General features: G+C 35.3%; 2 protein-coding genes and 1 long non-coding RNA gene across 5 annotated transcripts in view; 1 reads left to right on the plus strand and 2 right to left on the minus strand.

Moving 5' to 3' along the window:
- The window catches only part of C14H7orf50 (chromosome 14 C7orf50 homolog), a 133,803-nt gene that overhangs the window by 12,520 nt on the left and 95,556 nt on the right, over positions 1–25,727 (plus strand). The window contains exon 1 of one of the 3 annotated variants that reach the window (XM_064520208.1): positions 5,793–5,843. The exons of the other annotated variants lie outside the window; for them this stretch is intronic. Coding sequence (XP_064376278.1) covers positions 5,808–5,843 — 36 coding nt within the window. The 5' untranslated portion in view covers positions 5,793–5,807. Of the gene's footprint in view, positions 1–5,792; positions 5,844–25,727 lie in introns of those variants that run through there. 3 annotated transcript variants of the gene reach the window in all.
- GPER1 (G protein-coupled estrogen receptor 1) lies at positions 1,579–7,739 on the minus strand. Its single transcript, XM_026116093.2, has 3 exons — positions 7,594–7,739; positions 6,894–7,042; positions 1,579–5,584 (listed from the first exon to the last, which is right to left on the minus strand). Exon 3 carries the CDS (start codon positions 5,145–5,147, stop codon positions 4,074–4,076), a length of 1,074 nt encoding a protein of 357 aa, XP_025971878.1. The 5' UTR covers positions 5,148–5,584; positions 6,894–7,042; positions 7,594–7,739; the 3' UTR covers positions 1,579–4,073.
- LOC135329925 (uncharacterized) lies at positions 10,451–23,038 on the minus strand. Its single transcript, XR_010391582.1, has 2 exons — positions 22,195–23,038; positions 10,451–15,841 (listed from the first exon to the last, which is right to left on the minus strand). It is a non-coding gene; the product is annotated as an uncharacterized LOC135329925 (long non-coding RNA).

Consider the following 25,727-nt stretch of genomic DNA (forward strand, 5'->3'; position numbering starts at 1 on the left):
GCTTTTTCTTAGCGTAAACTACTTTGTAACACATTTCTCATGTTACAGTCCTAACCATTCAAAATTTTCCAGACAACCTTTTCCTTTTTGCAATCTCAATAGAGAGCTGATAAACTGTAGCAAAATCCCTGCATGGAAAAACAATTTGTTAGCCTCCAACATAATTTGATGGCCGGAAAAAAGATTAGAGCCTGCATTACGCAGCCAGTGAATTTTGTCTAAATGATAGATACTTAACCTGAAACTTTAAAAGTATTCTTAAAAAAAAAAAACCCACAAAAATTTAAGCTCACCTATTTGCAAGTTTAGTGGAATAGATTTTTTATGCCACATAAGCTGTTTCCAGTTAATAATATATATGTCAGGTTACGCTAGCGGAATTTAAGATGAGTCCGTATCTTTTTCACTTGGAAGAAACAAATTGAAGGAAACTGTTTTAAGAATTCTGATTTTACTTTGTTATATTTATTTTATAGTGTACATTCTCTTTTGGAATTGATGGATTGACTATTCTGAATGTTAGTCTTCTAATTTTGTTTGGGACAAAAGTGGGGGGATGACTTTCCTTGCACCTTGTCAGTGTTATGTCTAAGCCTTGCCCAGAGTCTAGGATCTCCTGGCTCATTGATTCCAATTCCCTGTCACATTCACTCACAGTATGTGATGCTTTTCATAAATTAATCAAACTCCATCTTCAGACAGAGTAATTCTGCTTTTTCTAGATGGGCACATGCTGTCCTTGCACAGCCAGTATTTGGCATATCTCCTAAAACTGTTAACAGGGTGCAAAAATATAGCAGCTCTAACATGTTTAAATGTTCTCAGACAACTGTTTTTTCTCACAGCTTTCTACACAGCTGAGGGAGGGCAGTTGCTTTCCATCAGCCTACTGCTAGTTTAGGCTATTTGGTTTTATTTCTGTTCTTGACATTCTGTAATACTTTGTTCATTCAAGACATATTTTTGTTTAAAGATGTTATTTTCAAAAGGAATTAAATGTTTCAGAGGGTCTTGATTTTTTTTAAACTAATACTAGACTTTTCTTGTCTGTAGACTTGATAGAGATTATTAGAGCAAAGAATGTAAGCATCTGTCATAAACAGATTTTAAACTTTGTTTGTCATCAGTCCAGCATTTTAGAAAAGGGTATGGAATCACTTCTTTAAATTAAATAATTTTTGAGGGACTTGAAAGAAGTGTTAAGTGAAGAAGTTGTATCAAAATTCTTACTCTGATTTTGCATTTTCTCTGCACACCCCAGAAAACATTTTGTTTACTGATGATCATGCTTTTTAATTTTAAAGAAAACTGCATAAGACAGGGATTTTTGTACATGGATGAGACTTGGCAACAAGTTACTTTAAAGTTATTGGCTGGAGAAAGCATGTTGATTAGCACTTATGAAATATATAGATATATTATATATAATATATATGTAAGCATAGAAGCCATATGGCATTTTTGTAAATATTACTTTGTACGTAGTGCCATTAAAAAAAAAAATTCTGGGGATAAATGTGCAGCTTCTTCACCCAGGAGAGGATTTTTTATTTATTTAAAGCAAGTAGTATGTTTAAATTTAATTATTTGAGCTACAGTTCATAAGCCTGTACTTAGATATAAAACCAAAATATTAGCAGTAGGAAACTCATCAAATAGCTCATATTTGTAGTTTTGTTTTAAATTTGTAATAGGTTGTTTCAAATTGAGTAGTTAAATATTGCGTTCTTCGTATTATAGTAATCTGATCTTTCCTAGGTTTCACTGTGATACCAGGATATTACTGAATATGATACTGTAGAAACAGTACTATGAAATAATGTGTGAGCAGATATGTGCTATTAATATGTGGTTATTATGTTCAGTTTCTGAACATAGGCACTTTCTTGATTTGTTACCTATATAATGGTGATGAAATGACATTCTTCCAACATACTTTTGCTCAAAAAAATATTTTTATATTTGAAGCAGGTGGGAAGAGTTTACTCCTATAAAAACAAAGTGGGCAACAACTAAAATTGGGAAATTGTATTCCTGTGACCCCTAAATAAGTTACTTTATTCATGGCAAGTGTCAAGATTGTACAGGCAAGTATATTTGTACGCTCAGAAAATCTCTTATTTCATGGAATCGCATCACTGAAAGGATCACCCATTCCTTCAATTCTGTGTTGGCTGAAATACCAATATTTCAAGGTGAAATTAATGTACACTGGCAGTTGATAGCATGTGAGTAGTTGTGGTTAATTCCAAATATGAAAATAATGAGGGGGAAAAAGGCTACATGTATTGTAGCAGAATAGTTTATCAATGTGTCCTACACAGTGAAAGTAATCCTTACATCTTTCTTGAGAGAAGACATACTCAGTTTTTTACAGGAGAGATGTGACTAAATGAAATCTTTTCTTGGATTGTGATTAATGGTCACTTGCAAATAATCAGTACTTGCAGCAAACTCCACCCTATGGCTCTTGTTTCTGTCAGCTTCAGGAATATCTAGATATTTATTTCAAATTCACCCGTTATCTTGTGGCCTTTCTGTTTGTTGGTCACTTCTCTTGTGGCTAAAGTTTCCACTCAGAAACTTGAAGTATTTCATGGGAAATGAGTGGAATCACCGTTTTCATTGTTTTCTTTATTGCATAGCAACTTCATTAATTCTTTTAAGTGTCTGTGTTTTAAAAATCCTTTAAAAATCCTTTCATGTATTGATTAATCCATATATGACATTTGAAAATAGGACAAAGCATCTTATTGTGCAGAGATCTGATGATTAACTCAGTGAACACAGAGGTGAAATTAGTTTGTGCATTTCAGAGATACAGTAAGTGGTATTTTAATCGTCTTACACACTGATCCCTGGATCTATCTAGTATCCACTGGACAAGTTCAGCAGTGGCCTGTGCTAAACATCATTCAGATTTAAAACCCTATTATTTTCTAGTAGAAATTGGAAACTATTATTCTCAAATACATAGTGCTAAAATCTGTTTTCTTAGTATAACTTGTCTTTCAAAATGAACAAAGCAATCAACAGGCATCTAAAATCTTGAAAATCCAGTGGTTTGGGGAGGTGGGATGGATAGTGTGCAAAGTGCAAATCTGGCAGCTAATCACATTCCCCTTTACAGAAGTTCTTTCATCCCCCAAATTGACACTTCTGACATTTTCATAAGCAATTCTTATACTGTCTTATGCAGAAGGTGATTTCTTTTAAAGCCACAGTATTTTATTCTGGCAATCAAAATAGACATGCTAAATGTAAAGATATCTCATGTACTTTCATTTAAATATGAAGGCTGATGTGAATGTACATGTATGAGCACTTGCATTTTTACCAAAAAGCCCAATTATGTCCATCCTGGGAAAGATTGTCTTGGGCAATCCTTAAAAAACAAAATGAAGTATTAGATTTTGCTTCTGTTAACTATATTGCTCACCTCAAAGAACTTATAGATGATGATTTCAGTTTTGATCAAGCGCTGATGCACTGGTAGATTACATTTATGAGGAGAAAGCTCACCATCATTCTATATTATATTAAGATTTAAAAAAAAGTTAATTGTAGAAGACGTGCTAGAATAGAATGTACTGCAGAGTTCTTCTAAGCAAAGTCATTTAACTTAACATATTTGGATGAAAAATCAATGTTTTCTGCATTTCCACATCAATACATTGTAATAATTTTTTTCCACTATCATGGCAGCTTCATTATTTAAGTGGAAGTACCTTATATGGCAGCAAAGTAGCATCTCTGATAATCAAATTATATCCAGAGTCTTCCTAACCTGATGAAATTTTCTGCTATGTTATCATTCATACATGTATAATACAAAATAAAGCTCCATCAGTGCTCAGCTTTTAATAATCCTGCTCATAATTAAATACAAATATGACTAAAACGTATTCTTCTACATTAAAGTCTTGTCATAAAAACATTTGGAATATAAATCTTCAATACTCAGAAGGGCAATATAATATATACACACAAACACACATTTTTCTGTTAGTAGCAAGCGTTTTGTTCGTTGTTTGCACAATTTCAGTCATATGTTTTATACGACCAGTACTAAGTCAGACTTCCGATTGCTCATTACTGTCAGGAATGACAGACGTTAACGCAGCCTGACAAAAGCGATTTAACGTTGACATTTTAGTTTTCTGTTCAATATACAGTCGCAGTTTGTCTCTGAAGGTTTCACCTAGAAAACTGTAAATTAAGGGGTTCAAACAGCTATTAGAAAAAGCTGCTAGGTTCACAATATGTCCTGTTAAAGGATAATCATGTCTGAAAGATGGGCTGCTTGAAGAGACAGGTTCGCTTTTCTTTTGAAGAAGCTGAACACTAATGAAGACGTTTTCAGGTAACCAGCAGATAAAGAAAACCAAGACAACAACAAAAATCATTCGAAGAGCCTTTTGTCGCCGCAGACGAAGACTCCTATGTTTGTGTGCTTTTACAAGAACTCGAACAATTAATGAGTAACAAAGACCGATGATCACAAAGGGAATGATAAACCCCAAGGTTATTTCTAGCCACTGAATTTCTTTTACATCTGCAAAACAAAAATGGACCTCTCCAGTGTGTTGCAAATGCACGGCTGTAAATGGAACTAGTGCTGCAGAAATAGACGCCATCCATATGAGACCACAGCTTAATCTAGCGTGTTGCATAGTGCGAAATATGTTGGACCTCATTACTTTTGCCAGTGCTATGTATCTGTCAAAGCTCATCCAAGTCAGAAAGAAAATGCTGCTATACATGTTGATCTGAAGAAACAAAGACATAAAGGTACAAATAATAGTGATATCATAATACTTCTCATCAAGATTAAAAACCTCAATGAGGGAATCAGCAACTAAAATGAGATCAGCTACTGCAAGATTTACAAAGTAAAGGTCTGGAATAGTCATTTTTTCACGAAAGCTTATGTTTACAACCAGTATCAGAATGTTTCCTACAAAACCAATAGGAAAAAGGAATATTGTATAAAGGCATGACAAGAACAGTCCAATAACATATTGTTGGTGTTCTGATTTATCAGCCAGTCTAGAAGATATACTTTCATTACACAAATGTGATCCATTTAGGTTAAAAGTTGTGCTGTTACATATAACAGGTGATATCGAGGCTGAGTAAGTTTCCATGGTTCAAATATCTGCAGAAAAGATATCAGTAGTCACAGTTTGGTAGTGATGCCAAAAAAGTTAGATTTTTGATGTTTCCAAAGAAGTTCATAGTAATCATTTTAAATGGAAAAAGATTTACTCTTTGTAGAGGAAATTTAAAATTTGTTGGAATCCAAGTTAATTTAGTTTGAAATTGACTGCAATGTAACAGTACGAGAAGTAATTTTTTTTTAAACTTTTTTTATAGGACACTATATACATTGCAAATGAGAGAATTTTAAGTTCCTGTATGCCTTAAGATCGTGTAAAAATCTTTTTACCATAATGATACTTGCATTTCTATAATAAAACCTTTTTATCAGTCAGCATCGATAGTGTTTCCTCTTACAGGTTGGAAGGTAGTAGAATTTTAGCTCCATTTGTTTTCTTTTAACAATGAATGTTCATCCTTGGACCTGCAATTCACAAATGGAAATCCATTAATCTAATACCCCAGCCTTGTCATGTACCGTATGCTTTCACTAACTTAACATACGCAGCTGAGGCTGTAGAAAACATCATGTTTGAATACACACACTCACACACGCGCACGCGCGCACACACGTTCAGTGAAGATTAGGTTTGTTCAAATTTTGCATACCCTTTAGGGACTCAGTATTGGAAAACATAGAAAATCAGATGTGTGAAGTTGGCCTACTGAAGAAAACTTTAAAGGTATGTATTTTTATTTTATCATCAGCTAGTAACCTTGTTAAGTAGCAGAGTCAGTGGCCGACAAGGCAACACAGACGAAAAGCAATTGATTCCATGTGTTTGCAGAGGGAGGGAGAAGGGAAATTTCAGAAATGAAAGTAATACATGCAGCGTATTTGTTTACATCAATATTATTATACTTAATTTTCTTGTATTTATGATTAATTATACTGCATTGAGTTCCAGAAAGGAATGGAAAACATTAGCTTTCCTGTTTGTTTACTTATAAATGTAGAAAGATGTGGACTTGAAGCATTGCTAGAAGTTTGCTTAAAAAGAAAAGACGCCCCAAACAAATGGAATTGTAAAAAAGTGATAACCTAGAGCATTTTGTATTTAAATTTGTTTTAACTATTTTGAGGTGCTTTCATCATTACCTAACTACCAAAATTTTCATTTTAATTACACTAAAAACTTATATAAAAGTTAAATTGTTTACTAATAAAAGACATGCATATTTCCACATTTTAATGTTTTAAAATGCTATTGATACAGTCCAGAGGAGGAAAAAGAGCAGACCACCAATGAAGCAGCAGTGTTAGAGTATTTTTATTCAGCAACATAGCTCTGAGATTTTGTTTAAATCTATTCAGGTTTTCAGAAGTAGCTAGCTGATACTTAAATAAAAAGATATCTGTGAAGTTTCACAGCTTTTGCTTCTTAACAAAATAGGCATTAGTATAATTGTTTGCTACATTTTGAGTCATTTTAATAATGTAAATCTTTATACAAAAACATCCCTATGAAATTACACTTATTTAAAGAAGGCTTGGTGTTTGTTCCAAGCAGCTATTGAGGTCAGACATGAACTGTTGTCTAAGTAACATCCTTTTGTTTCTGACTGAGGCAGTAAACTTCTTTAAATGCAATAAGGGATAAGTTAATAGTCTAAGAAATTGATTTTTAAAAGGTCGGTCTGTAGTCAGATTTCAAATACATATAAAAATCCATCAAAGCCAAGCAATTACAAACATTACAGGTAACTATGTATTGTGAAACACTTCATTTTACCTTAATTCCATTTCTCCAGAGCTGATTTTCTTCCAGATGCCGGAAGGGCTGATTCTTGTTCAGTGACACACTTAAATGGATGTGTCGACTTCAACTGTAGTGTCAGTAAAAACTTGTATTTAGGTGTGCGAAGCTGCAATGAATGCCACCTGTTGACAATTCAGTAGTAAAAATTCATATAAAAGTCTATTCTGTTTTAAAATATCTTAAATAAGTGACAGTTTACAACAGCAAAGTGCAGACCTTGCTGGATGTCCTTGGCAATAAAACAAGCTTTATAGATTCCCAGGGTTGTTCTAATTTGTGTTCAGTTGAAGTGGTGCTGAACAGCCTTATAAGGCTAGAATTAACCCTGTTTCTGCTGGTTCCTTATTTTACTAGAACTGGTCAAACATCGTCTAGCTCATACTTGTCAGTTTTATTTTTCTCAGCTTTCATTTTACCCTCCCTTTTGCCTTTAGCTTTTTTTATATTAGGTAGCCTATTTGAACATATGGCTTTGCTGATCAATAATTAAGAGATTTATTTGCAAATGGCAACTAAGCATAATGTACATATGTATAAAACAGCAGTTACTGTTATGTATGTAATCTTTTTAAAAGCCTCCTGACAGTCTAAAGAGAAATATTAGATTGATAGAAATCTAGCAGCTGAGAAGGGTCATTTACTAAGCTGATAGTACACATTTCAGTTTTCCTACCTTCAAGTCGCTCCCATTTTGCCTGCTCGTATTTAATTTTTCAGGTATACATCCTCATCTTGACACTTCTTAGAATTGTTCGTCTCAAAACGACATGTGTTAAATAAGCTTATTTTGCAGAGGATGTGGAGCCTCAGTCTTGCATGCAAGCACCAGTATTGCAGGTGGAGTTTTGCATTTCATCTGTAGAGGGGAAAAATAATTGACATTTCCAGAAACACCACCTACTGGTGGCTGGGATTATTAAAATCAAAATGGAAAGAAAAGTCTGAGTAAAAAATCAGTTTATTAAATCTTTATTTGTCTCATAAAAGAGCAATATTTCATATGTGTACACTACAAATTCAGTGTAATCATAAGAAGTAATTTAATGTGCTATTAATGGATATGCTGTACTTCATTGCAATATGCTACTGCTATTGAAATAAGATGAGTCAGATCTCAGCATTTAGGATTTCAAGAAATCAATGTTATGGTTTCAGAAGTGTGATATAATTAACATGGCATTTAATGCATGTATTAAAATCTCTTACAGTAGCCAAATATTTTTAAGTTATGAAAGATCTCATCTCTGTAGAGAAATGAAGCAAAACTTCTTACACAAGGGATTTTGAGAATAACAGGCACTTTGCCTTCTAGTACTGTTATGCAAAAATATTATTTGCTAATTTTGTTGTAATGTGCTGTGCAGGGGACCACAGGATTTTGGCAGTGTTATTAAAGAAAAGTTTAAGGTGTTCTTACACAATGACTGTTCACAAATATGTTCTGGGGTAAATTATTACTTAGTTTAAGAGAAAGTCGGTGCAAATTGGTAAGGACAAAGATTTACTGAATAGAAGACTTCCACTATTAATGGAATGGCATTCTGGAGTGGGTTTCTAAATGGGATTATGAGGACAGAGTGCCTGAAGTGTTTTGCTTTAAGGAGTGTACAAATATGATTGTTTTATAGAACTGGAGTAATCATAATATTAGAAGATCTTGTGATACCAGCTTTACATGTCTGATTTGTTGCTGCCCTAAGAACAGGATTATAAAGAGACTTAATTGTTGTTTTTTGATCATGTGGTTTTGCTATGCTTCTGTCCTTCAGAGTTTTCCCTGATCTTGAAATGGCCAGAAGGATTTTTACTTTCCTTGATGTATAATGTTAGCTTCTGGGTGTTAGCTGTTTGTAATTATGGAGGCCTGCATTAGATAATCGGCTGGTCTCTGTCCTTGTTTTTCCAGCTGTGAACATCAGTTGATTTGCTATTAAAATGTATAATTTTGTTACAAGTGCTAATTTTCTTGTTTTACTTCATGACAAGAAATAAGTCACTTTGCCATACCTCGAGAATGGCTAGGAAGTTTTCTTTTAAAAGAGCACAAAGTAGCTGTTTTTCATGCTAGTAGAACCTATGAAGCCTAAGTGGCCAAGTCTCATATTATTATATTGCAATTAGTGAGTTCTGTATATTTTATGAGATGATCATGTGAATTCTGAGTCTTGTGTCCCAAAAGAGATGACAACATCTTCAGACATGAATATAGACTCTTGTTTATCCAGTCAAATTATTGTTACTGGTTAATCCACTTCAGTCTCACTGTTTAGCCCTTCCATGTTGAAAAGGGATGTAAAATGCCTAAAACCAATTTTAGTAGCTGTTGAACATTGCATCCTTTCTCTTTCCCTAACATTTACTCTTATTCCACGGGAATTTATAGTGAGTGTCTTAATGATCCATGTTTAGTTACAGTTGTGCAGTATTAAAACTTTTATTTCCTCTTATCCTACCATATCACCTTCATTGTTGCTGAGAACGTGCGTGGTAGCAACCAGTATGATAGCCTACATATAAGGAAATGTCATGCAATAATTCAGCATTTAAATTTTCATAGAATTTTTTTTAATTATGTAGTAGTAAACTTCTTAAGAAATACAGTATTTAAGAAACATGTATAACACTATATGGTGTTCAAGAAACATTTGTGTAATCATTTGTGATAGGTGTACTTAGAGGCTTAAAGTGGAGTATAATAGAAGGTATTCTACATAATTTAGCAAACTTCAACACATGGACCTATTATTATGTTGCAAAAAGTGGGTGACAGCTGATGAGGAAGAAAAGCAGGAGACATGAGTATAGCAGAGAACAGAGTAAGAAGTCCAGTGCATCTCGCCTCTTGAACTACCATAATATGGAAGTTTCTCCAACAGGATAAGTCCTGCAGGATGTAAAAACTGTTAGATTCTCCCCAAAGTGTGGAAGAGCACTGGAGGCATCATGAAGCTGTTGAGCTGTGGAGAAATTAGATCAGGGCCGTGACGTATAAAGTTTGAAAAAAGCAAGGTAGTGCATCAAAGTGGAAGGAAGTATAAAACTGTGTTGGAATGCTTTACAGTGTAATATAACCATATGCAGAAGAAAAAGGATCTGTATCAGTATGTCTACTGAAATTATGTTCAGAGGAAATACAGATGCTGTTGTCATGTTTGTCTACTTTTTTAAGTACGTGGATCTCTTCTCCTCCAGACTCTCTCTCATCTTTCTCTTAGCATGGATGCTTACTCTGACTTCTTTCAACCACTGAATGACACTTTCTTTCTGGACCCATTCCCCTGTTTTAGATCACCCTCATGCTTTATCCTGGCAAGTCTCAGTAACTTTCCCTTACTTGCAAATAATGAAACTGTTTCATTTGAATGGGAACAAATTGTGTTTTATGCCTGCAGAGAACTTTGGATAGAATATATTTTGTGAACCAGCTTTTCAGTTGCCAATAATTCAGGCAATGCATTTTTCTTACTACAAACAATTTTAAAAAGTTCAGCCCTATCTTCTGCAGAGACAACGCCTGTACCCATTCGAACTATTCTGGTAAAAACTTTATTTTTCTTAAGAAGTATGTTGCAATATACCTGAAGGAGAATATCCAAGTCGTACAAAATTGGATGACAAAGCATGGTAAAGTGAAGGATGATTAGTCATAGGGTTTCTCTCTCTATCCAAATGTGATTAAAAAAAAAATCACAAAGCAGCAATCCTTTTTCACCATCGTAGCTGAGTCCAGCAGTCCTTTGCTGGGCACTTCATTCACCTCTTTAGTTTCACAGGTAAAAGCATCAATGTTGCTGTCACTAATTGTCCGGGTTGAGCGGATAAGAATCAAAGTGCCAGGGAAGCAAAACATATTCTTTCACTCCAGTCAGTGAATCAATTTGTTGTGGAACATACATGATGTAAATGTTATGTAGAGAGGACTTGTTTTAGCTGAATTGTTTGAGCTTTTGCCCTACATCAGATCTTCTGCCTCAAAACCAAGTTAAATAATGCTGCAACCTGTTTAGGGTCTGTTAGTTTGAAATTAGAATGCTACTGAGGTTAGATTTTGTACTGCAGAAGGGAGAGCAGTAGCTCAAGTTACAGTCCAACTGCGTAAATCCAGTCTCTTTTTAGCTCAGATGTTGTTTTGCAGTGGGATCAGATCAAATTTGAGCCAACTGGTTGAGTAAAGAGGGGTCCTTAGTTTCTACATTTTTCCAACTTTTCGAAAATGTATCAACTCAGAAATTCAGGCTTAAATATCAGCAGCCTGTCCATCCCTCTTATTTTTCTGAACAGAAGGTTTTTTCCCAAAGCAAGCAGAAGTCTTAGAAAAATATGAATAATACCAGCATAGAAATAAACATCCTTCTTTGAATTTTCCAGTATATCCCATTAGTTCATTTTGACAGCATGCCTATAAAAATATATGCTCTATTTCTTCTGGAACATACTATTCAAAAACTAGGTAAAGCGTGGAAGAAATAGTTTTTAACAAAGTTATTGCTGGTTAAAAAAAAAAAAACAAACCCTCTCTGAGTAGGCAAATTTTATTTTGTTCCTAGGGAATGCACTCCAAGTTATTAATCACTTTAAAATGATTACTTTTAATCTTGGCCATAGCTGCTCTTTTCTTCTCCTTCAAATTTGACTTTTTTAGGATGTCTTTTGGGACTACTTCTGCTCCTTTCCCATTGCCCATAGAGATATCTGCCCTCATATTCCAATTGGAGCAAAGCAGATCTTCTCCAGGTCTACGTGTTCATTGTCCTGAATCTTAATGGAAGCTTTGAGTAACTTTATCAAGAATTGTTCAATGAAACAGTTCTGTATTGCTATAGGATATATTCATAACAAGTGAAAGGATTGCTACACATTTTTTAACCTCCTCTCTCCTGTTTGTTTTCTCCTGTTCAGTCCAAATAGTCTTCTTGCTGTATACAGAGATTTCTTTGTGACCATACAACCAGCCATCCAGAAAATACTCTGTTTTCTCCTGTGACAATAGTGCTGGTCAGGGAAGAGACCAGAGTGCATTCATATGTATTTCATGGATGACAGCCAAATGCTATACCCAGGAGTACTCACAGATTTATACATAGTGGTTAATTCTTGATAAGATCTTCCTATTCCCAAATCTTAGCTCTGACAGTAGGCCCCCTCAGGTTTTATTTCTGTGAGACACCGGGTTATGATTTTGGTTTAGCTGTATCCCTTACTGAGAATATCATTAAGCATGCTTCCACCTGTTTCAAACCTTCCAGCTTCTCTACTGGTGCATTATTGTGATTTGCTCACCATTAGACCGGTTTCCATGTCCCATCCAAGGTTATCTAACTAGGTCCAATATATTTCTGGAGTAGGTTTTTCTTTTGGGCACCTTTAACAGTAACTCAGATTAAGGTGACTCAGAAACCATACAGTATTTATTCTTTCATCCTCAAATATAAAACATATGGAAGTACTGAATAAAGTAGAATCCTTTGTGCATATTCCCATACTAAAAAATAACCTATTTATCTGTGGTGCAGCTGAAGCTATGTTATTCTCTGTCTAAATTGGGATAAACAGCTTGGGTCTTTTGCCATATTCTTTCACTCAGTCTGTCAGCTTTTTTCACTGACATGCTGCTCTTACAACTTATCTCTTCAAGCTTCTTTCTGGATCAAGCTGATCTTCAGTCTGTCTTTTAATCTCTTTTCAGGTGCAAAACAATAGCTCTGATGCCAAATTTGGAGCTGAGAAATCCTTTCACAACCATAAAACTGGTTCTTGTGTTTGAAGAGATGATTCTTATCTACGTATTTCCTTTCTGACCAGGTTCTATAATGGTCTGTTTTTATGTAGCTTTCTTTAATTATCCATCTGTTCCTGCTGGCAGCAGAACAAAATTGAACAGGAAAACAGGCTGACATAATGCAATGCAGACATTGTACCAGTTGATTTTTACATCTTGCAGAAGCATTGGTCCTTATGGTCCTAGTTACTGAGACTACATCTTGCACTCTACTTGCGTGTGATACAGTCGTGTGCCATAAATTTCAGGACTTAGATATCTGAGACTAGATCCATATGTCTAAATACCAGATATAAATACTGTATTATTATTGGAGAAATGTCCTTTATTCTTCCGTTTATCCACTTGGCTGTTGTTTTGCAGAAGGTGTTCCTGTCGATCGATCAGTGCCCAGTGCTCTGTAAGTTGGCCAGCCCATGCTAATTTGCACCAGCTATCCATACAAATCTAGACCCTGTCAAGAAGGCTTTCCAAAGATACAGTTGCAATTAAATATATCAGTTCCTTTAGCATCCTGATATCATGTTTCAGCCAGTGAATTCCTGTCTTTGCAAGTGCTATGCAAAGGTATGTGATTAAGCATCAAAGCAGTTCTTCTCAAAAACCTTCAGGTTGTTTCTGAGCCTTTCTCATCACATCAGTATATTTTTTATAACTTTGTCATCCAAGTCTACATCTTTATCCAAGATTTAGTATGATTCTTTTGTCTTCCCTGTTTCCGTTCTCCTCTCCCCCCAGCCCAGCCCCCAAAGAGACAGGAAAAGTTGGCTTGTGCCCAAATTTAGTAACAGTAAGAATGTGCTCAGAGCAAGCATCTAAAACTTTGCATCTATATCTCAGCCTGTATTAGCTATTGATTCTAGAGGGCTACACCTGAACTTTTATATCACAACTGCAGTTTTATGCATCATTTTGGATTGTTGGGTTTTTTCTTCTACTTTGCACCATTCACCTGTGAATGCTTGTCCGCATGTATAATGTTCCCTATCTTGTTTCTAGGAGAGCCTTGACTTTAATCAGAAATTGGGGCTCTGCTTTATTTGTGTTTTTTAAAAGCAAGACTCAGTTATACTCTCCTGAGCCTGGCTTATCTTGTTTTTTCTTTAGGATATTATCCAATATGATTCTTCCTAGGTACTTCATACTTTTGGATGAACCTATTGAGGATGACTTAAATCAATAATTGCTTTAAGTCTTAAAGTAAAGTTGAAGCCAAGAGAAGTCTAACAAAAAGCCTTCATCCTTGCACAAAAGTTTTAATTAGCTATCTTGTTGATCTTTCCAGTTCAGTGCCAGAAGGGCATCAGAACTTTCCTTTATGGACCAGAGTTTCCATTAATTTGAGGTTTTTCTTTCTTTCTTTCTTTTTTTTTTTTTTTGGCTGCAAGAATTCAGGCAAGAACCTTAAAACCTTAATGGTTCCAACAAAAGTAGAAAAGGAAAATGGAGAAAGAGAAAGAATGCTAAGTTTTTTATTCATTATATACAAATATATATATAAAATATATATACTTTATTCTTATATGTAAGTTTATATATAAATATATATATAAAAGCAGTTCAGCAGACTTATAGCATTGCAGTATAATTTCAGGATTATAGTGGACTCTTAAGCCATACTTCACTGCTGTTGCTACTGCCTTTAACCAAGATTATAGAAAATACGAGTATTGTGTAGGGGAAGAAATTCCAGTCAAAAGAGAAAGCACAGCTGAGAAAATGCTTTTGCTGCAGATTTTTACCTTAGTTTAAAGTTGCTTTCTGCTGTGTTTTTGTTTGCATCTTTGCCAGTGCATTGGTATTATTACAAAAGCATACTTCTATGGTAACATGCTCTTATTTCTGCTCTGCTTAGAAGTAACACTTGTAGAATGTAGGGAGTTTTTTAAAAGATACTGAGGGGGAAAAAAAGACCGAAAAGCCTAGATGTTTTCTCATAGATCACCGCAAATACTAGACCCAAATATATTTTTTCTTCCACTACTGTAAGGTAGTCCAAGTTTGGGATCTAAACAAGGAGCCATTATCCTTTATGAAAAAGAGCAGGTGAAAAAATGACAGTTCTTTAAAAACAAGTATTACTGAGACCCACTTTCATGGTTCATAGAAGTTACTGGTATTTCGAGATGATTGTTGGTGGTATTTTCCTTTTTGCATTTCTGTATGACTTTCAGTATTTCATCTTTGCATGGTTTATGAAAACAAAGTACAAATACCAAACTAGCACAGCTCTCACAGAACAACACTATTTCTGCAATATTCATCGTGAGCTCGTTCTTTGGAGTTCCAATGCTTTTCTGTAATTTGAATGTTGTCCTGAAGAGAATCATAACACTGTAAAATAGGCGGCATATAAATATGGTTATGCTTATAGGTACCACAGCCAGGTAAGTACGAATACGCAGTTGTAAGGCTGGAGCTTCAGCAGATGCTTCTTTAGCAAAAAGCACAGTAAAACAGACTATCTGAAGAAATGATGGGATTCCAAATCCAAAGGTGAGTTTAATGATCTCATACTCAGGCCACGCAAATAAAGGATCTAACTGGCAATAGGTTTCCAAGTGAGAGTTATCTGTGCCAAGCAGTACTGTTTCAGTTAGTGACAAACAGAAGGCATATATAAGTACAAATCCAACACACAATATGGGACTTTGGGTTGCTTTGCTCAGAGCACTCCTTGGTGGAAATTTCTCGAGTAAAATTATGAGAAGCATCAAAATCAAAAGATGCTGAGAATTGAAATAACTTAAGTTGAAAAAAAATGACAGAATTTTACATGTGAAGTAGGTTGCTTTTAAATAGTCAGGTCTAGGAATGACAGTGAACGAAAAAAAAATCATTATAATATTGCTGATGGTGAAATGTAGAAGTAAGTTTTCTATGGCTTTCAACTGCAAATAATTTTTTATAAAAATGATCAAAATACATATGCCAGCTATTAATCCTGTTGGTACAAAAAAGGCAATGTAACAGTGCATAAGTCTTGATATGATGTTTTGAGATGCTATGAATGCTTCAATTTCTTCTGGGGAGCTGAAAACCCAGTTCTTGCTTGGGTAGCTGATCCATGTCATGTTGTGAGAAATCATCCTTTCTTCTGTGCAGTGTTTATTTCCTGTTTTATGAAGTTTGAAACTGAAACCTAAAAGGAAGATAAAACAGGTTTTAAAGTACATTTTGTATTGTCTCTAGTATGTATATTAAATAGTATGTAAAGTCAGGGTTATGAGCCATTTCTTCTGTATAAATGTAATGGATTTTTTTGGTAAATGTTAAATTCTTATGTTAATTTCAAGTTAACTTATATAACTTACATATTTGTAACCAGATAAATTTGGATGTTTGTTTGTTTGTTTGTTTTTATCAGGTTCCTCTTTCCTCTCCATTTTCATCACTTCAGGAAGACAGGCATTTATTGCAGCTGAGCTTTTTAGGCAGCAGTCAGAGTTCAGTGCACTCATGTTCCCTGTTCTATAAATTGGAAATTCACCCTTAATGCGGGTGAGGAGTGTTGGATCTGTGATTAGGTGAAGCCCCTTTTCCTCACCATCTTGCCAAAAAAGGATAAAGGCAGCATGCAAGGCAACCCTAGTATGTGGGTTGCAGTTACAGCCACAAAATAGCTTCACTCTACTGTGGCAAGTGTGGAAATTTTGTATAAAATGAACCTGGCTGACTGTCTCAGGGCTAACGCTGCATATCGAGGAAAATGCAAAGATAATCACAATATGAGGCAAGAACCACGTTCCTTTTTTTGTTTTAGTTTTGCTTCCTTTCTGTTATGAAAAAAAGGTTTTCATAGCTGCAGTCTGTGCTGAGAAACTATCAAAAATTAATATAAATGGTTAAGAATTACTATGAACAAACTGTGCTTTTGTACTAAAACATCTTTATACATTAATAATACTATCATTTTAGATGTAGCTATTGCATAAAGCTGCAAAAAATAATGATTTTCTGCTTGCTCAAATTTGAGAAAATGTTTACCTGTGCATTATTATAAGCCTATCGATAAAGCTATATAAAGTTATATAAAATAGCAAGGAACATTTTTTATAGCTGAGTTATAAATTCCTGAAAATAAGGAATCTTAATACAGATAGGTTGTTAGCTCTAATGACTATGGTATGTTGTCATAATAATTCTGCAACTGTGAAAATGTTGGGAGGATCTTTGTTTAAACCAAAAGGCTTTGTAGGAAAATATACATGTACTCAAGAAAAACTGAGCATGATAGATATGCTTTTAGGAGGTCTATAAAATGTATATATCCTTAATTACCTCACTATAAAAATAAAATTTCCAAGTACCTTGTGGTACTGATTTGGAAAAATACAGACTTTTTTCATAGTGACCTATTTCTTTTCTTTTTGTTTTGAAGGATGAATATTTTTAAACACTGGACAATGAACTCACTATTTCCTAATGAGTCTTGAATGTCTGACTAAGTATGGTCCTTAGTACTGAGAAAATAGTGCATATATAGAGTTTTACAGTGTAGCATGTTGTTTTCTGGAAAAAAAAATCCTTCTATATTCACAAGAATTTCAATTTTGTGTTAGATCAGAGTTTAGTTTCTTTACTTTGTTCAGTTGTATGCATAGCTGGTATGTTTAAGCAATGTACATAGAGAGTGAACCAGGTAACAACAGGACAGGGAAATTCTCCTTATTAGAAGACTCTATGCAGCCAATAACAATATGCTTACAGTTGTACATAATGCATTTTTCCATAAAGAAATACTAGTGATGTTAACACTTAAAGTGAAAGTAATTTTAAATTGGTAAAAGTTCATAAAGACACATTAATGTTTTTAAGCAGTGTTCATTATAGATAAGTCAGCCTCTTAATTCTGTTTGACAGTTCATTTATGGTTGTTACCTCTGACACTACTTCACATTTTTGATATTTCTAATCTCTCCCCAAAATTGGAATTCTAATGCTAGCTTTAATTAGAAAAGTTGACTTATCGGCGTGACTTTGATTAAATGTATATATAATCTTACCTAATTATAATTTCATTTATATAAAACCATGGAGTTATGTTTTGATTCAGCAATGGTCTTTGTCCCCTTAAAGACAGCATTTCTTCCTTTCTTGGAGATGGTTATTTCTGGAGAGGTTCCACTACAGGGAGGACTAATGCACACAGGGAAAACTTGTGGTACAGGTACACTAGCAACAGGCGAAAGGTAGCTGGTCTGACTTGCTGTGTTCTAAGCTGTCAGCTTGGGTACAGCATATAGGAAAATGATGAGAGGCAAAGCTGGCAGAAGTATCTGAAGCGAATTAATAAATAAGAGTCAGTATAATATTGAAGCTGAAAAAATAGGTTGTTAAATATAAACAATCTTGAGAAAAATGGAATGAAAATCTTTTCAAAGATGAGAGGTGTTGGGAGGGAATGTAGTTGATTCATTAATTAAGGAAATAGATCTTAAATGCTTGCAGTAGAGCTTTTATTTCTGTTCAGCTGATTTTTAATATGTACCACTAAGAGGAGAATCATGTTTGTAATAAAGTGCTCAGTCTGAAGAGTGGGGGTGTTAAAAAAGAAAGAAAGAAGGAAAAGAAAAAGAAAAAAAACCCTCTAGTGAATTCATTGGCCTTTTGTATTTTTTCCTACTAATGACTTCTCTCTTGTAAGTTATAATTCCAAAGCATCTCTTTTGAAATCAAGCTGATTAGGCTGACTTCTGAATCATCTTCCATGCTTAATTTTGGTGGCTAGTGAGAGAAGTTCAGACAGATTTGGATTGTGTCCCTGTAGCTTTGGAAAACAAAGTTTAACTTCCATTTTCTGTGAGCAGTGATACCAAAATGATAGGGTTAATTATTTTAGCTTCTATTTGATAAACTGTGAGATACTGAAGCACTGGGAAAAAAATCTAGAAAATTTCTCATTAGCCAAGCAGTTGCAATGCTCTCTACTTCCCTTTGCCTATATGGCTGCTCTTTTATGCTGGTTGGCGTAAAAGTGGTCTGCTGTGCTATGACCACAGTGTGCAGCTGTGGTCAGCTGCAGCCTTGTTGCTTCTGACTTCCTCCTGCTGCTTTGATGTCTCTTTATTTCCTGGAAATCCAAAGACCCTGAAATTCTAACTTTTATAATTAATCTCTCATTAAATACTCAGGAGAAATCTCACGAATGAAGTAATCAGTGTAAGTCAAATTCTGACCTTCTGTTAGAAGAGAGATTTGAAGCCTAGCCTGGTACGGTATGAGGACAGGTAGAGAAAGCGAACGTGGAACCACATGAGCATCTGAAGAAGGCTCGCCATTTTTATCAGTTGTTCTCCCATGCAGTAGTTTCAGGAGGTTAAGAAAAAACTCGTATTTTGAGAAGCTCTTCCACTGCAGTCTCTAGTGTTATTTTCTTCTAGTCCTATCAGGCCTTTCACAAAACTGAACATCTGAAGTTAGTTTTGGTTCTGTGAATGTTTCTGTTATCTTCTCAACTCCTTTCAGACCATGGGCCAAGTAACTGTACACACTTTCCTTACATGGACTATCAAATAGCTTAGCGACATTCTGCTTTTTTGGTAGCAAAGGAAATGACATAGTTTCAGTTTCAGATCCAGATTTCACAGGAAATAATACTTGCTCTACATGAAATTACTGAAAAAAAGAAGATACCAACATTTGTTTTAATTTTGCTCAGGATCTGGCCTTGGTACTGATATTAGATCTATCTTTGACCATAGCAAGGGGTTTATTCTTTTATTTAGATACTCTTTGAGTGTTTAACACATAGTAAGGAAGATCAGATTGAAAGCAGCAGATTTCCGTAATTGCAACTTATCATGTTTAGGAAAAAAAAAAAAAGTGCATCTTCATGCTGCACTCTTCCTCTTTCTGTACCCACCTGCTTTCAGGTTATATTTTAATGATGTAACTGCATTTTATTACTGAGAGGCTATCAATGTATCTAGGCCTCATTTGCCACAAATACCAAAATGAATGCCTGAAATACCTTAAACTAAGTTGCACCTCTTGTTTATAGCCACAGACCATTATTTAACATTACTGTTAAATAATAACAAAAATATTATTAGAATTTTTTTTTCCATCTAGACATTGTTGTTCTAATATAAGTGTGTCTCCTTTAACTTACGTCATTTGGAGAGGGATTTAAACTAAACAAAAATAATCTATTCAAACTAGAATTAAAATATTCACTTGGAAATGACAGTGCAAATTTATGCCTATAATCATCAGTATAAGTATTAATTTTGATGTACACTGAAACTAAAGATATTTGGGGAATCTGGTGTTAGAGAACTCTTGAATACTATGCTAATGCGAACTTAAGATGAAGGAAGACATAAGGTATTTATGATCATGTATCCTACAGTTTTAGAGAGCCTTTTGATTGTAAGGCAATCATCTGTCTTGTAGGACTACCTTTAGAAATTTTAAGCCTTTCCAAGCATGTCTAAAGTTTTAAGTTTATTCTTTGCACTAAACTAAATGTATGCTTATAGTAATAATGGGATAAAGCTCACAACTTCTGCTGTAGTAAGTTGCACATCTCTGCAAATTTTTGTAGATTTTTGGTTATACTGATGTAATTTAAAGTAAAAAGAAATATTGGTAGGGGAGCAACAGAGCAATGGAGGGCATTTTGTTTCCCACATCTTTTATTTCATTATGCTCATACAGCAGAATACATTTTTTTTTCTCAAAATACTTGCAGAGTTTCCATAATGGGATAATAAGGAGTTCATTATCCTTTTTTCCTCTTGCTATGATTAAAATCTGGTATTCCCTCAGTTCTTGTCAGGTTCTTAAATTTACTGCAGTGGCATACATTTTATTTCAAAATGCCTGTAATATTTTTGCTGTGCTTGGTGGGGGGCCCATGTCCTTTACTGCTCATGGAATCTGTCCTGTTACAGTGTAAGCACCACAAGGTATTACTGAATTTTTCCCCCCAACAGATGAGGTATGCTGACTTCTCTTTGTTCATTGGTAGCTGAGACGGACATCAAAATAGCTTGTCAAAGCTCACATACGTGGAAACCGTGGCAGAACTCAGACCTAGTCGTGTTTATCCTAAGATTACTGTCCTGTATCTCAAATACAGGGGAACTCTCAATATGCCATTTGCATTTTATTTTCTGTATTGTCTTGCTCCAAGAGCATGTTGTCCCTGCTTTACCCCTGCTCCCCCTTGCTTTGTTTTAACTGATCATAATTCTCATGTTAATCGTTCTTTAACTTCATATCACCTCAGTTTGTTCTTTGGGTTTTGACTCTGGCACTCTGCTCCCCCACTATCATCCAGTTTGCCTTTTGCATTAGCAGTTAAGGTTAAAGCAGTTAAATGATTTTTACTTCTGAAGCACAGCTATTACATTATCCTTCATTCCAACAGATGGAGCTGAGCAAATGAGTATGGCGTTTAGAAGGCGGTTTAAAAATAGCAAGTTGTGAAAAGGCTACTTTCAGTATTGAGAGGGCCTGGTCTGTAAGGTTTCATTGTTCCTGTTTCTTCCCCCCTCTGATGGTTAACTCTTGTAGAAGGAGATCTTGGTTTCAAGAAAACTTTAGTTTATTTAAAGTCTACGAAGAAGCGTTCCTAAAACAGGGAATTTCTCCCTGGCAACCAGAACTCTTCCTACATGAAAAGTTTGGCAGGGCAGTCTCTGCTTCATCACCAGCTTTTAGAAGAAAAATATTCTTTCATTCAGTCATAAAGCAACATGCACAATATTCCTTGTGACGCTCAGCCCTTCCTGGGCCTGTGCAGTTTCAGCCATTGACAACAAGGCAGATAATTTGGTGTGGGGGGTGTGGGGGGGAGCTTAATAAGGTATGTGAATTTATGCTTCCTGCTTTTACGAGTTCTGCCAAGTTAAAACATGGGGCACGCTGCAGCATACTAAAGATTGAAATGTAAAATACTGCACACGTTTTTCTTGTAATTTCACCATGACAAAATTCCTACATTTTGGAAAATATATGAGGTTGTAAAGGTTTAAGAAATCCTGCCTTTAACTTCTGGAAAATGATCGGTTTCTGGGAAACTGAAAGCTTATACTTTCACTTCTCCAGAACGTAAATGAATTGGCAGTAACCGACCGTAACATCCAGGTAGCGTTGCTGACGTGTTTCCTGCCCCCCACACTTCTTGCAGTGTGGTTAGGATTAACCAACAATGTTTGTCCTCTAAAAGTCTGCTCTTAGGCATAGGCTAGAGTCTTTTTCCAAGACCAATGAACAGTATTTTGTTTATCTGACTATCTATCATCACTTCAATGGGAGTTAATTACTTACAGAAAAACAGCCTTTAGTTTTACTCTACTTAAAGCTGAGCTTTATCACTAATTTCAGTTTTATGAGGATGTTTCCCAGATGTATTTTATATTGTGCAGTTCAAATGTTGTTAATGAAGGGAAAACTAAAAACTGTAAATTACAACCTTAGCATCACAATTTTATCCTGTTATGATGAAAAAAGTATTGCATATTCAAAGTAAGATAAAACACTTACCTCTTCAAGAAAATGCTCCACAGGTATGACTGGCTGAGGCTTTCACTGTGAATAGTCAGATGAAATATAATTACTGTTTGGAGGAAACAGCCCTTTTTTATTTATGCAGAAAGCAGAGTTTATATTACAATCACTTCTTTAGCTGCTGTACACCGGGATGAAAAATCCAGACGCTCTCTGACTAGAAAAACATTCAGTTCAGCAAAGGAAACAGGAACTCAGTTTAAGTGATTCAAGCCATACACGTTGCATGTTTAGCAAACCTATGGTTTCATCATGTGACTTTAAAGTTCAAATTATCCTCTGCAGTGAGATATTTCAAAACAGTGAAGTAGTGTTTGGCCCAGCTATTTCTAAGTATGTGAGGCCATCCAGTGGATTTTTCTTCCTGTTCATGAAGTAATCCTACGCATGTAGACCAGCCTTTGCAATTACACTTTTTTTAAAGTATGCTATTTAGAAGTCATGAAAAGGAAAAGCCAGTTGAGTAAATATCAAACAAACCCCCTTACTAAACAAGACAAAAGCTTGACACAAATCTCATGCATGTCAAAAATGTTAAGATCCCTTATTAAAAATAGGGTGCTTCCCCCCTCTGCCCCGATTCTGTGGGTCCTGGCTTTTGCAGCACTCCAAGTAATGTAAGCATGCAGTAAATTATTTTTCAAGATTTTCTGCAATGACTATGAAGTGTTGAAAGGCAGGATCTTGAGCCTGTAGTATGTTTCGGGTCTGGCTCAGCATCAATGGTCTTAGTGTTTTTAAAACCTCAGATATAAATGAACAAGAAAGGATTGGCGTATGATTTTTCTAGTGCGTGCACCCTTGTTGTTTGGAAAGTGTCAGTCTCATCATCCTTTCTCATACCAGCACACCCATGGAAAAGAACATTGTTGTAGTTGTAACCTCTTGAAAATCTACAGTAGCTTCCGTAGGATGAGAAGATTATTTGTGGCCAGTGTTTGGTCAGCTCTCTTTGTCTTCATAGTATCTTACCTGTTGCATTTTAATATGTTTTACAGAAAAACATGTTAAAACAGAGCCAAAACACTTCAAAACAAAGAAATAACATGAAACAAATGCATCTGAGTCTAGATTTCAAAAATGAAGTTACAGGTTGCCTGGAGAAAATGTCTCAGTACTAAGTTTACATTTCACCCAAAGGTTAGCACTTCTGCTCTAAATATGTTTCTGAAAGTAGAGATGGGTATGGATGGCCCAGGGTTGCATAAATGGCCCAGAGATGCTTCAGCTTTTAGGTGGTTTCCAGTGAGCATACATATGTGTTATTCAAAATACCCTAATTCTCTTACTGACTTTGGTTTCGATCATCTTAGTGTAGCTGTTTGTTGAACAGGGTAGATTGTTTCCCTTTCTTTTAGAGTAGTCCCTTTAAGTTGTTATTGAAAAACTTGAAGCTGGCTGTGTAGTATACCTGTTTTGTACATAGCATTTGTTTTTTGCGGTGTACCCAAATCCTGGTTTCTTTTGTTGTCATTAATTTCACATAGGTAATAAGAGTTAAGGAAAAACTGTGCATTTTAATAGTATATAAGATAGGCAAATATTTTTTTTCTGTTGATTTTCCATGAAAGATACAAATTTCAAGTGTTACTTTGTACAGCCCTAAGTCCTAAGAAGAATAGAGATCACATTTAAGCTGCCTAAACATAGTCAAACAATTATTTAGGAAACTGTAGAAAAACTTCAGAAAGTATATGGTCCTCAACTGGAAGATAGTAACTTGAATTTTGAGCTTCCAGAATGGATCACGTGTGTGTATGGGATAGCGCTCAGCTGCTGTGGCAGCAGTTGGTTGCTGTCCTTCCCGCTGAAGCAGGCTGCGTACTCACGTGATCCATCGCGTTGGCTCTGCTGGGTGGTAGCAGGGAGTCATTTGGGGCTGTATTAAGTTTCCTTATTCAATTGTATTTAGAGGGAAGTAACATTTATCATACTTTGTACTGAACTGGGAAATGATAGAGAGCCTGCAAAGTAGCACACTACAATTTTAATACTGTACATACATTAATTCAGAGAATAACATAGGAAAGTATCCACATTTTACAGGTGTAGAAACTTGGCTCCTGGAAATTTATTCTCCCAAGTTGATGGAATAGATTGAAGGCCGTAGGAGAAACAGAAGTTAGAAAATCAGTGTTTTCCAGCTCCATATTCTTTGGTCTGTTTAGACCGTGCTGATTTTCACACTGATAGCTGCAATTCTGCCTTGTCCATGAAAATGGAAAAAACTTAATCAGAAATATCTTAACATTTATATGGTGTAGTTTTGACAGCAACTAACTGTCCTGTTATTTTCAAAGTTAACGCAATATTAAAAGAGAAGCAAGATATTGCTGTTTTTGTGATCAGCTGTGCCTTTTGTTAAACAATAAAACAGTTCAGCTTGATTTGCTTGAGTGATCACAGGGTGCAAGTCATATGAAAACAGTGGCAAAACAAGCTAGTGTTTAGTTATATAAATGAGGAGCTAATTCAACTTCTTATAACAGTGCAAAACATGGTGGTTAAATGTGTGGGATGATGCTTAAATTTAATATTTTCATTAGTGACTTAGTGATTTGTGATTAGTATGTATTAGTATACACTCTGTCAATAGGTAAGGTTAACATATGATAATGCTATTCTGGATAGGGTGGAGGTAGGAAAGGCAGAAGTTGTTGAAGTTAAATATTTGTGATATTCTATGACAATATTTTAGGATTGGCTGATAACAGAATTGTACTAGCCACCGACAGTATGCTGCTGCTGGAAAAACTCATGTATATTTTTTAACCCATGTTATTCTTTCCATGGCAAAATACATATATCCAGTGCAGAGTGGCTGACAACATTATAAAGAAAGCAGATGTGAGACACCTTTCTTTTGATGGAAAACTACTGTTTCTTTAATTGTCCTGTATTACTGATGTGTTTAGTAGACTATAGATCCCTAACAGTAGGTTTAATTTTCCAGTGATGTCTTTCTCTCATAAACATACATGCCAAATGAGAAACTCATCTGTCTCCTAAAACAAATGCAGGTCAGGGCTACTAGCTCATGAGACACTGAAACCACTGATATTTCAGTCTTTGTATTCTCTGACTTAAAGCAGATCTATGCAGTAAAGTATTACAGAGATGGCAATTCTGGCTTGCCTTTCTTCTGAATCATTGTGATCTGTTGTTCAGCAAAGAGCCCCAGTACTCAGCTGAGCAATACAGCTCTTGCTCGCTTGCTTACAGCATCAAACAGCCACAGCCATCAAGGACTGAGAGACCAAAGGCTGCAGTAAGCTTGCGGTTAGTCTAAGGTTTGCACAGGATAGCTCTAGACTAATGGTTATTGTTGGGAAGCTAACCCTGCATGAGAAGTCTAAGGTCTCTTTTTAGCCTGCCCTGTCTTCTCCTGCTCTTGATCAGTATATCTTTCCTTGCCTCTTTGATGTAAGGTTATTATTAAGGTAACTATGCCTGTGTAGTATGATAGGAATGGTTTGGAATATCCAATAGCTGTTATTGCCCATTCCCCG

The sequence above is a fragment of the Dromaius novaehollandiae genome, chromosome 14 (assembly GCF_036370855.1).
Source record: "Dromaius novaehollandiae isolate bDroNov1 chromosome 14, bDroNov1.hap1, whole genome shotgun sequence".
In the NCBI taxonomy this organism is placed as follows: domain Eukaryota; kingdom Metazoa; phylum Chordata; class Aves; order Casuariiformes; family Dromaiidae; genus Dromaius; species Dromaius novaehollandiae.